The 12973-nt window shown below is 39.5% G+C and overlaps 1 protein-coding gene across 4 annotated transcripts in view; it reads right to left on the reverse strand.

The window, feature by feature from the left end:
- The window catches only part of Rgs7 (regulator of G protein signaling 7), a 190295-nt gene extending 177537 nt beyond the window's left edge, over window positions 1–12758 (reverse strand). For 3 of the 4 annotated variants that reach the window (XM_032915675.1, XM_032915674.1, XM_032915673.1), the window contains exon 1: window positions 12647–12758. In XM_032915675.1, coding sequence (XP_032771566.1) covers window positions 12647–12743 — 97 coding nt within the window. In that variant the 5' untranslated portion in view covers window positions 12744–12758. The remainder of the gene's footprint in view (window positions 1–12646) is intronic. The other variant, XM_032915676.1, reaches the window with a different exon arrangement.
- Window positions 12759–12973: the final 215 nt, after the last annotated feature.

Consider the following 12973-nt stretch of genomic DNA (forward strand, 5'->3'; position numbering starts at 1 on the left):
TTTATTTATTCTTGGGGAGTGCCCTTTACTCTCCACCAGCGTCTCATTGGTCCCAAGCAAGCATGTCCTCTAATTGGCAGTTCCTGATTGGCTGCCATTGTCTGTATCACCAATCTCTAGGCTCCCAGGCAGGCTTCAAGTTGGCTCTCTTGCGAAAGTTGTATCCATAGCTATGTGTCCCTACTCACTATCTATCCACATTTTTGTGGAAGCAACAACATGCCTTGGCAGCTGGGCCTGCCGTGCCTCTCCAGGTTAGAGCAAGCTTGCCTTGGAAGGGACTTGGTGGTGGTGATTGCCCCAACAGTGATTAAAAAGGAATCTTTGGAGCCCTTCTACATGTGCTCGGAGACACAATGAGAGCAACGAAGAGAAAACTATACATATGGCTCCGTATGTATAAAAGATAGGGCAACATAACAGCACATGCATGCCCTTTATGTACAGTGGGTTCTAGTGCACTGTTTCACAGAAGTGTGTCCATATTAACAACACTGCCATCAACAATACTTACTCCCTTTTACGACAGCAAAGAGTCCGTGGGAACCTATCTAATGATAAGGTGGCAAGCGGAAGAAATAGAAGCCCTCCCCCAAGATCTCATCAGTGGTACTGCAGTAGCAACATACATTTACAGGATTTAAAGAGTCCCTCAGCAACCAACAGAGTACATTTCCATATCTGTTGCTTTAAGGAAATGGCAGCATTCCTGATAAGCAATTTCCAGAATAGATCACTACAAAATGAAAATGGAACATGTCAACATCGGGGAAATCTCCCAAAACAGAATGTCTGACTTGCCATGCTTTACTCTTACAGTAACATTCAAGAAGACTTGACGGACTGACATCAGCAGCAGCATCCACAAGTACTGACATCATAATAGAAATTAGTTAACAAAGTCAGAATGCGCATTCCAGTCAGTCTGTATGTAATGATATAAAACTAATGATGAGATCTGAGAGCAATTAGCAAGCCTCTCATCTTCTAGGAGAGTCCTGCTTAGATGGATATCTGTCAGGAAGAATAAAAGATAGTACTCACGAGAGAGTGTTAAAGGCTGGGAGGCATCTTGAGATCATGGGCATGGCTATAATTAAATGAAAGCCACAGTTAAGGATCAAACAGATCGCCTTTCTCATTGCCCAGGTCTCTTGGCAGCACTCTTGGTTAGCGGCTGTTCCAGACCCCAAGGCAGGAAGTGATAACCACAGAGCAAGACAAGGAAGTCGCTGAAGGAGATCAGCTCTCAGCTCTAATTTATTAAGGAGAGCAGGGAGGATGTGCTGAGGTACAAGCAGGAACTGAGGATGATCAGACAGGGGAAAATGAAATTGTCACCAACAAGTGCCAGGCTTTAAGAAAATCTGAGCTAGAACACTATGCTATGTTGGACACAATTGGCATCTTCCCCGTAGTGGCAATGATTGAATTGGGCACAGCATGCAGACGCAACTGCAAAGCGTGCACACTGGCTGCCATTGACCAAGTGACTCTAATATCATTACAAGAGAGTCAGAAAAGAATGAAAAAATAAATAAACCACGTTAGCTGCTTTTAAAAACCAAAACTGAATATATCTTGTTTTTTTTTTTAAAGGAATTTAACAAATGCCTTCCAGCTACTGCACTGCATCCATTGTAAGTAATTTGTTGGCCCGGCAACAGATTAACTATCCAGCAGGAATAGGAGCAGGAGCGTCACATCCAGCCTAACCCTGGGATTCTAATAGACTCATTATTTGAATTGGTAACGACAGCTGAAATCAAGTTCCTATTCATTGATCATTTTTACATTTTACACTCACACTAGTTAGAAACATTGAATTGTTCTGTGACATTTTAATAAAAAATAAGCATACTACTCAAGGATTCCGTTTTCCCTGTTCATATCTCCTTATTAGTAATTATTTTAAGTGGATTTTTGAACTGTGTATATTGTAAGACATGATTGGTAACATGTTCTATCTTTTAATGAATTGGACTATCTAAATGATTAATATCATTTTTTTAATGTCCAAAAGCTGCCTTTACAAGGGTACCCTTATATAGGACTATTTCAAGCTCTATAAAGTCAGTCTTGGTATTTAATTAAAATACAGCACAAACTACTCCTTTTGTGTTTAATTTTGAGATTTTAATATAATTACAACATTTTGCCCTTCCATTTCCTCCCACATATCTCTCTGCTCTGTCTTTAAAATCACAACCAGGTTTTCATTAAATGTTCACACACACACACACACACACACACACACACACACACACACACACACATTGTATGTATGTTTTCAGGGTTGACCATATGGTGCCAGATAACAAATTGGTGTGCTCTCCCCAGGGAAAACCTCTCCTTAAAGGGGCTGTTCCTTAGGCATGGACAAATGCAAGTTTAATGGAAACTGAGAACTCCAGTTAACTTCCTGCTCACAGTGGAAACAGAATAACTTCCAAGTCAACGCACTGAAGGCAATGGAAGTCTTCCAACAGTGAAGCTTGTTCTCTGGTTCTAAAGAGTAAGATCTTTTTTTTTTTTTGAATGTCAGGGCATGAAATGTTAATAGAACACTAGCTCAGCAAGCATGTTTCCTCTGAGGCTAGGTTAATCTTGAGGTATTATCAGAAGTTTGGTCAAGTCCTGATTTTAAGCTTCTACTTCATGAGCACATCAATAATGTCTCCTTCTGTTCTTACAGAACACAGATCCCAATGTAACTTGAAGAAAAGAAAAAGTATTTACTTTATGTCGTTAGGGTGTCTTTATTCTGTGTTTCTTGAATCTCCAAGTACACTCAGCCAAGCAACACTCTCCACCAGAACAGGAGAGCGTGCCCAGAGGAACCACATTTGCTCCTGTTCCTGTTCTAAGGTACATCCTCTCAATATCTTACCAACTACAGCCCAAGGTGGATCCTCATCTACTCCTAAGTTATAGATATCTATGCTCATAAGTCCCCCTGTGTTGCAGACCTATGTATCTTATATTTTGCCAAGCATTGCTCTTAATTATTCTAGAAGATGCTAACATCAAACATTGTTTTCCTCCATCACTTTCATAAAGAAAATGTGTCTGAGTGTGTTGATATCATGCGGTGCTAATTCTCTTTTTAATTGGATTTTTTTATTTACCTTTCAAATGTTATTATTTTTTCCAATTTTCTGGCCCATTCAATCCCCCTCCCCTTCTTCTATAATGGACAATTTTCTAGACAGATACCAGGTACCAAAGTTAAATCAGGATCAGATAAACCATCTAAATAGCCCTATAACTCCTAAAGAAATAGAAGCAGTTATTAAAAGTCTCCTAACCAAAAAAAAGCCCAAGACCAGATGACTTTAATGCAGAATTCTATCAGACCTTCATGGAAGACCTCATACCAATACTGTCCAAACTATTCTACAAAATAGAAACTGAAGGAGCGCTACTCAGTTCCTTCTATGAAGCCACAATTACGCTTATACCTAAACCACACAAAGACCCAACAAAGAAAGAGAACTCCAGGCCAATTTCCCTTATGAATATTAACACAAAAATACTCAATAAAATTCTCGCAAACAGAATCCAAGAACACATCAAAACGATCATCGATCATGATCAAGTAGACTTCATCCCAGGCATGCAGGGATGGTTCAATATACGGAAAACCATCAACGTGATCCATTATATAAACAAACTGAAAGAACAAAAGCACATGATCATTTCATTAGATGCTGAGAAAGCATTTGACAAACTTCAACACCCCTTCATGACAAAAGTCTTGGAATGATCAGGCCATGCTAATTCTAGTGGTGTAAACATAGGTGTGGCTGTTGATTGTGTCCCCTCTCTTAATTTGCCTGCCTCATCTCCCTACCCATTCCTGCCACTGGGCTAGTTTGAAGTCCTATGTAGACTCCTCAAGTCTTTTATACATTTTAAAAATTTCTCTGCTTTGCCTTGAATCAGACCTTCATAATCTCTGCTCCAATTATAAGTCACAAACTGATACTCTCTATCCCTCTTTTCAAGAGTAACCTATTTTAAACATCAATAATACTATTTCCCTGATTTAAACAGAGCTAAGGGTTTATCTCAGCAGAGGGCAATTGCTTATCATGCTCAAGATGTTGTACTTAATCATGGTGGAAGGAGTCTGCTCCTTATTAGCTTGAATAGTAGATGGCTCAGACCTATGGGGATAAGTGTGTGTGTGTGTGTGTGTGTGTGTGTGTGTGTGTGTGTGTGTGTGTGTGCTATGAAGTTGGGAGATGTCTTGGGAGTGGAGAGAACCAGGAGGAAGGAACAAGGGAGTAGAGAATAAATGATTGAAATGTAATATATACATGCAAAAAATTCTCAAGGATTAAATTAAAAATATATGAAATTATTAATTTCTTCTTATTCTTCAGAAAAAGATTGTCTTCTTAGAATTTCAGCTCCTACCTTCTGCCCTCCCTCTTAAATTCATGAAGTCCATGTACTCTGCAAACACACAATCTTTTCACAAAGGTTATCACAGAGTGATGTGTGCACTTACAGGCATCTGTCTTGACCTAGAGGCTCCCCTTCCATTCAGGTAAGACTGATTCATACTTTACAAAACTCTAAGCTAACAGTCACCTTTACCAACCAGTGTCGTTGGCCTTGGAAGCCCTGGCAGAACTATAGATTCTACAAGCTTTCACCTCTCTCTCTCTCTCTCTCTCTCTCTCTCTCTCTCTCTCTCTCTCTCTCTCTCATTTTCACTATTACATGATCATCTCACAGTCAGAGACCATGTCTTCTTTCTCCAAGCCAGAAATAAAAGCATGTCTAATGCCACAAACACCCAAGTCATGTATAATTTATAATTATCAGGGAGGATTCTGCATTCCTGAGGATTAGCCAGCTCCAACCACCATGTCTTAAACCAAGAAATTGGTGTTCAGGTTTCCGTTTCTGTGATACTTAGTGTGAAAATGGCTTTAGAGAGTTTCTGTTCACTTAAATATCATTGAACAGATTAAACTGTTTTTTTTTACAAGAATTTCTGTTGTAAAGCTAAATAATTTGCACATGTTGACCAACCTACACAAACATGGAAGTGTAACCACTTTCTAAATCACCATAAAAGCAAATATTCCCACTAAAAATGATAATAATGGTTCAGCCAGCTAACAGATAGCTAATGACCACCTCCTATGCTGGATGCTGACTTTGATGCTGAGATGACAAGAGTGAACATATGGAGTTTCCCTGTGGTTTACACGATTTTCAAGGAGAAAGGCATTACCAGCTGCTACCATGAGTATGTTCAGAATTACTAAATGGATTAAAGAACTCTGAGAAAAAGGAGCATGGTGTTAGGAGAAGATACAAGAAAAGAAACCAGTGTAGATATGAAGAGATGATGTCTAATGAGAGCAAATGAGGGAAGGGCGGGAAGTGGTCCAAACAGAAAACATGGTGACAGGAAATATCCATGCCAAGACAGAGCTGGACAGCGATTTCTATGGCTGGAACCTAGGCATCACTATGAAATGGAGACCAAGAGTTCATTAAGACATGTTGTTGTTCAAGGATGAAGGGAAGAAGGATATACTGTCCCCCCCCCCAAAAAAAAACACACTTTGGGGCACTGACAACTTGAACCAAACACCACTGAGAAACAGAAGATGCAGGACTCCCTGCTCCCATCCTTTGTACAAAGAATTTCATTTTGGACTTGGTGAATTTGAGGCTTTTTTTTTGGTTATTCAAGTAGAAATAGTGGAGATTGGATTTTGAATTACACAACTGTAGCACAAAAAATCATAATTAAAGTCATAAGCACAAGTGGTGTTGCCTTGAGAAAAGAAGTAGAGTGAGAATCCCATCACTAAGTCAGAGTTTTACTTATTCCGATAGTCTGCAGGAGGACAGTCAGCCTGGGGGATTCTAGTTTCTGCATTAGCCAGCCCCATACCACCTTTGCTTTCCCCACCTCTGACTGTCTGAATTGTACATTTACAATATAAGGAAGGAGAACTTTAAGAAATCCCCAAATTTTAGAGAAACTAGAGAGGTTTATTTAAGGTCATGCTGAACCACAAAGGAAACAAAGACCGGGGTCCTGTTATAAGCACACCAAAAGATTTCTATCTGGAAGGCCTGCAGGCTGAAGGGTGGATGGAAACATCTACAACACCCAGAGATCTACAAGTAATAGTATGTCTTTATCATGCTGTAACAGCATACACTTTTACAGAGGAAAACTCAAGGCAGAGGTCAGGACAGTAATGGTTATCAAAATTAGCTCCACTGTAGACTGAATATTAGCATTATTAATATTAGCATGCTGTACAAAAGTGGGTCAAGGGCTTGAACTTCTTGACCCTCCAAATCATTCACTTTGAAACAAACACTATTTACTTTAAATATTGTAAAAAATAAATTTCCATATATAAAGTTTCTAAATATGTAGCAGTTTCATAAATTACTAATTAACATCTGTGCCGAAGTCAACATAAAGATAAATTTATCAGTAAAAGCAAAAGAGAGAAAATCTTATCCAGGATGGTGTGGCATTCCTGCAACCCCAGCAAGGAGGGAAATTGTAAATATGAGGCCAACCTGGGCATTCAGTGAATGACACTGAGTCTCATGTAGACAAGAAGAATGGACCTCAGAGGCTTACCCAAATCTGGACATGTTAGAATGCTAAAACAGCAAGTATTCCTCTCATTAGGACTTAAGGACCATTGTGTATTATAAGCCTATTAGTTCCTTGGCATCCAAGGCATCCATGGTTACATAAACCCAAAACCAACATTCAAATCTTTTTATAATGTAATATATGATCTAATAAGAAAGCACAAAAGTATACTATTTCAATGCCTTGTTGGGCAACAAAGTGCCTACGTTGTCATTTTGATTCTTTCAGATAGCATGCAGCTAAGATAAAGTAGCGTGGATGTAAAACATTATTACTATGAACAAACGCTTTTGAAATGTAAACCATTTATTTCCTCCCGCATTCATAAACTTCTCTGCTCTATGCGGGATGCGGGTCTCTATTGTACTTACATTCAGACTCTAATATAAAGCCTCTTCGACAGAGAGCAGGGCCATGGATCGCCTCGCTGAATATTTCAGCGTTGAGATGAATAAACTCCTTAAGCTACAGGATATGGAGTCTAGGGAAATGGTCTCCATGCAAACTGTGACTTATGAAACTCATTTAAAGAAAACACTTCATAAAAACTGCAGGCGTGGCTTTAACTTTACAGTTATCCTTTTCAATTTCCAGATACCACGGTACACATTTGAGTGAACATTTTAATAAACCTTGCTCAGTAATGTTTGAGTTTCATCTTCCATTTTATATTGTGATAGACTATTTATATCCAGATATGCGTTGCCTTACTTGAACTGGGAGGATCTGAGGCAAAAATCCCTCCTGGACACCCAGAAGACATTTCTTAGGTACTGTCTCAGAGTTCACATCTCGGGTGTCTTCTAAACCTTCTACTCCATTCACATCCAATGCTTGCCTTTTTTTTTTTTTTTTTTTTTTTTTTTTTTTTTTTTTTTTTGAGGAAAAGTTTCTTCCTGAACCTGGAGTTCCAAGTTCCAGTCAGATTGGCTGACTGGTGGGCACCTAGGATCTGTCTGTTTCCTTCTCTCTAAAGTCAGGGTGACAAGCCTGACACTTCCATGGATGTTTTCTATGGATGCCAGGGACCTGAGTTCAGATCTTCATGCCCATGCTGCATGTCTTTTACTCACCAAGCATCTCCTCAGCCTGTCTAATTTTTTATTGACGTAGTTTGGTGTGTGAGCATTGGAAGAAGACACATATACACCAATCTCATGCCCATGGTAGCATGGAAGGCAATTCTCATAATAGTTAAACCTGCATACTTAAGGACATGTAAGCCAGGATTTTTGTCAAATCGACTGGATAGTGCTAGCCTTTGGGTAATTCTTTTTCCAACAACTGACATTTAAATTTCATTGTCTTTTTTTCAATCAGCATTCAAAGTAATAGGCATCGTTGGACTAATGATTTTTTTTTAACTTCTACTAAAAGAACACACTTTGGTCTCTGATACAACCTGGACATGTAGTGTGATGGATTTCTCTAGTGCAATTAAAACATTGATCTCAGTCTTAACAAATTAGAGTGTCTATAGCGTATTTGGAATCTTGTACTCCTACAGGTTCTTCACCCTAATCAATCTGTGGTTGCCACATTCCAAATGAGCATTGGCTCCAGACAGAGCAGCCAATCCCTCTTTTATAAAAGATACTTTTTATTCTTCTCATTATTACTATCGTTCTGCAACCATGAGAATGCTTTATCTGCTTTATAAAGTGGAAGGTTGTTCTTTGTATCTAATTAGAATCCTAGTATTGGAAAAGCTTAAAAGAGGAAAAAGAAGCAGTGCGCATGGGTAAACAAAGGTAGATGTCTGATGGTGGGGGTTTGAATGGAATGAGGAAGAGAGCTCTCATAGAAACTACAGGTATGTGACCCCAAGGACTAGGGCAAGAGCTGCAAAGCTTCCAGGAACCAGGAATGACCTTCCTCGTCTTCTCTGCTTCTCTTTCTCCATGTGTTTCATTGCTCTCCATGTGCAGATAGGCTTTCTCTCCTCTCTGAGCATAGTTATTATTCTACCTCTAGGCCAACATCTCCTTATATCCCAATTGCCTGATGCAGTTATGGGATATCTGTCCTTCTTTCTATTTGTTTATCTTTCTTTCTTTCTTTCTTTCTTTCTTTCTTTCTTTCTTTCTTTCTTTCTTTCTGTCTGTCTGTCTGTCTGTTTGTCTATCTGTCTGTCTATTTATCTATCAGCCCCCCCACCAATACTTCCACATTGTCATTTTAAAGAGGCTCATCAGAATCCCAGGGACTTGATACACCAGGCTATAGTTGGTACCCAGATCTGCCATACTTATCGTGGTGCCCAAACTATTTCTACAATTGAAAAATCAGTGAGGGACAAAGACAGTGCTGTAAGTGGATCTATCCAAGGACAGTTCCTAAGTTGACCAGCATAGAAGACCTGTCCAAAGCTTCCCCCTTTGCTCTTAAGACCGTAAAACAGAGGGGATGTTTACCTGAGGGAAAAAAAGAACACAATTGGTAGCAAAACACAAATCAACCTATATGACGTGCTTTAAATCATAATAGAATACATTCTGGGTATGGTTCCCAGACGGGGCAGGGAGAAGTGTTAAGTTCCCTGTTTTGCAACTAGCTGTCTTCCATTCAGGTTAGTGCTGGCAGAGAATGGCTACTATGACTTAGCATACACTTCTTTCTTTTAGCTCTTGAGGTTGAACACAGGGTCTCATATGGGGTAGGTGGATGGCCAGATCTTCAGCATCCTCTTTCCTTCTGAAACGTGGGTTCTGCTTTATGAAGCTGGTCAGTAACCATCCCCATGCATAGCTGCTGATATCCACAGTCATGAACTGCTGAGATCCTTGGCTTTGGCGTAGTTAGCACAATGAGCTAAGTTGCTTACCCTACCCCCTATTTATCCCTCTCCAGAAAATAAAATAAACAAAAAGCCATTGGATGATCTATGCTGCCTGTAAGAAAAGGAAAACAAAAGATGATCAAAAATAACCAAAAGACTTGCAAAAGCAAACTGGACAGTGCTCAACATCTGAGTAGAGCATATGTTACCTGAGCCCTGAGCGGACTTGTAAACAAGCTTCTTAGGAGACATAAAAGAAATGCGTCTTAAACCTCATTGTTAATAGTTTTGATTTATTGCAATGGTCCTGGATATTATATTTCTAATAATTGCCAGGCAATGTTAAACTATCCCTGGAAGGCACTTGCAGTCTGGTGCCCCACATCTGGGTAAAGATCTTCTCTCATGTTCATGACCATTAAGAAGCTGAGTAGCTAACCTGAAAAAGTTGGGTGAATGGTTTCAAGACTCTTTGTCATTTACAGAATGGTACCTGAGGCCACAGCCTCCTGTCACTGATTATCTTAGCTTTTCAACCCTTCTGAGGCCTTTACCAGAGTTGTTTCTAGAAATACTGAGGGTGGCAAAGTCAACACCTGCCTTGTGTCATGGGTGAGACAAATGTTAAGAAAGGTTCAGGGGAAGAAATTAGCATCACAGAGGGGATGGCAGCCATCAGCAGTAGGAATGGGGTAGCAATAAGGCGAAGAAATTAACAATGAGACAGACCAGGGTGAAGATCTGGGGAAAGGAAGTATCAAAAATCACTGAAAAAATAATAAAGTAGAGAGAGCTTGAGGCCACTATAAATTGAAATTATTGTTAGAGAGAAGCCAACAAATTCTAGACATATCGATTTTATTGCAAAGTAACTAGCTAAACTCTGAGGCCAGCACTCCTTAAAATTTCTAAGGAATACAGTCTCAATTTAACACAAAGACCTCAGTATCACAGTGCATATCTGTTTTTGTTTAACTGCTATTGCTCTTCTTTTATATCAGCAAATACTAAAATCACTTTTCCATTAACACAGCCATGCTTTCTGTGAAGAAGCCTTCCAGTAACTTGTTAGGGAGGAATTCCTTAATCTGAAGAACTTGCTCAGTAATTTCAGAACCCAGTAAAATAGATAAATTTTACAACCAAAGAATATGGAAATAAGACAGGCAATATTCCAGCACCAAATTTCTACTGGGGACTTTCTAAGTCCCGAATGCACACTGTGTTCTTGCTATTTTCTCATTAATCTATTAATCAAACTTAAAATATTATCAAAAGGAGGTTAGAAAAGCAAGGATGTAGGACTACTGTGAGTTGAACAAGATTAGTCTACAAAATAATGAAAATAGAATTTTTTTAGAAAAGTTCAACTTTCTAAAGGCATTCATTACTGTTCTTTGCTTGCTTGTTTGTTTTGTTTTGTTTAATATGGGATTGGGCAAGAGAGAGAGGAAAAGTGGATGGGGTAAAAAAATCGGAGAAGGGGAAGAGACTAAGGAAGAGGAAACAGCTTAGGAGAGTTTATAAAGTTATCTGAACTGACTATTGAAAAGATACATCTTCATAAGTAGAATGTTCTGACATAGATTGATGGGCGTGGTGCTAATGACATCAAGTTGCAGGTATAGGAAGGAAGGGCAAGACACTGTATTGAAGTAGACATGAAAAGAAAGGAGGGGATACCTTGTGTTACCAGGGACATGGCACTCTATGGGAGCTCTCACAAGACTGAGGTCCCTCTTTTCTCTCTGAAACTAGCAGCTATAACACCCCAGTACTAGGGCCTGCTTAAGAGCCCCTTCAGTGTTCAATCTCACTCTTGTCCAGTGTTCAGACTTCCTGATCATAGCCTTCGCTTGACCTTCCTTCAGAAGAAATCATGACCAGTTTTTTCACAGGGTCCTGCCATGCACCCTGTCACTTGTGCCCAAATCTCTGTGTCTTGGGTTATCTCTGTTCACCATGGCTATGTCTCAGGCGTTGGTGGATGTAACCTCAACTACTTCTTCCCTAACTGGGCAGAGTCATGCCCATTACTATATGGGCCCCACAATGGGGTCTGCCATAGGCTCATGGAGTCAGCTGGTTTTAGCTGGTTGATACTCATAGTCTCCTATTTCTGAGATGGGATCTCTACTTCTCCTTCATGGATACAAAGATAAAAACAAAAATGATTTGTGTCCTCTTTAATCCTACATGCCCAGTTACAAAATTCTTTTACATTTCCTTGTACTTCAGTCCCTAGGTGTTAGAGACTTAGGCTACAGATGTTTCCTAAAAGAGCCATGCCTATGCATCATAGCATGCATTTCTTTTTTAGTATGCGCATGCATGTCTGTATGTACATATAGATGCTTGAAAGTGCACTTGCATTGTTCCCATGTTACCATCAGGTGCCTTTCTTCACTCTTCTCCATCTTTAACAGAGTCCATGACTGAACTTGAAGCTCATTATTAGTACAGACTAGCTGGTCAATGAGGTTCAGGAATTTTCCTCTCTATTTCATCCCTTACCCACCAAGGCTAGTGTTCCAGGGACACCCCATCATGCCCAGCTTTTGATATTGGTTACTTGGAGCCAAAAATTGATTCCTAAGTCATGTGTGATAGGCCCTTTACAGACACAGCTGTCTTCCCAAATCCCTTATTATAACATTCTATGCAAAAAAGTTAAAGCTCTTTGTCGCATCTATATGTCAGAATTTGAATCCTATTAGCTTTTAGAGATTCCCACTATAGCCAAAACCATTCCTACATGGTCCCCTGCTTGCCCTCTGTGTCACTGCCCAGCTCTCAGGTATAGCTGATGTGACTTTGTCAGCTGGGTGATATGACCCTTCTAGAAATGGTCAATTCTGAGCAGTCTGTGCTTCTAGACTCCTTCCCTGACCTCTCCTGCATCATCTCTAACTCAGTCTCCACATGTAGTCTGCATAGCATAGTTTTACACATCATTAATTATTTTCACATTGTTCTTTTCTCTTATTTCATATATGTACATTCTGTCTTTCCAAATAACTTCATGCTGGCCTAGAAGTCCCAGTACATGCCATGTCTTCCACTCATTTACTTATCACCATGACGAATGTGCCATGGGACTTTATACATTGCTGTTTAACAATACTTTAGAGGTTTAAAAACCAGTTATGCGACACATGTGGAAGAAAGCATGACACATGTAGAAGAAAACATAGCTGTGTTGGATAGCCACTTACCAGAGAAAACACTGGGGATCTTGGAAAGGAAGCTTTTGACGGTACGGATGGGAATTCCATTTTTTTCATCTTGCATACGTGCTATGACATCTTCCATCTAAATGATAAAATAAAGGAAAAAATGGAAAGTTGGTTGTACTTTCTGAGAAAATTGCTATTTTGTATAATTTTGAACACTGGCTTTGACTAATGAAGAATTCTATATTATTGCCTCTCTTTTGGTACATTAATTGTTTTTAAGTGTGGCTAGCAAGAGGTGGGAAAGAGGTGGGAAAGGTGGTGAGACAGACTGATTGAAATGCATTGAACTATTGACAAGAAGTTTGT

Source organism: Rattus rattus, chromosome 10, assembly GCF_011064425.1.
Source record: "Rattus rattus isolate New Zealand chromosome 10, Rrattus_CSIRO_v1, whole genome shotgun sequence".
NCBI lineage: Eukaryota > Metazoa > Chordata > Mammalia > Rodentia > Muridae > Rattus > Rattus rattus.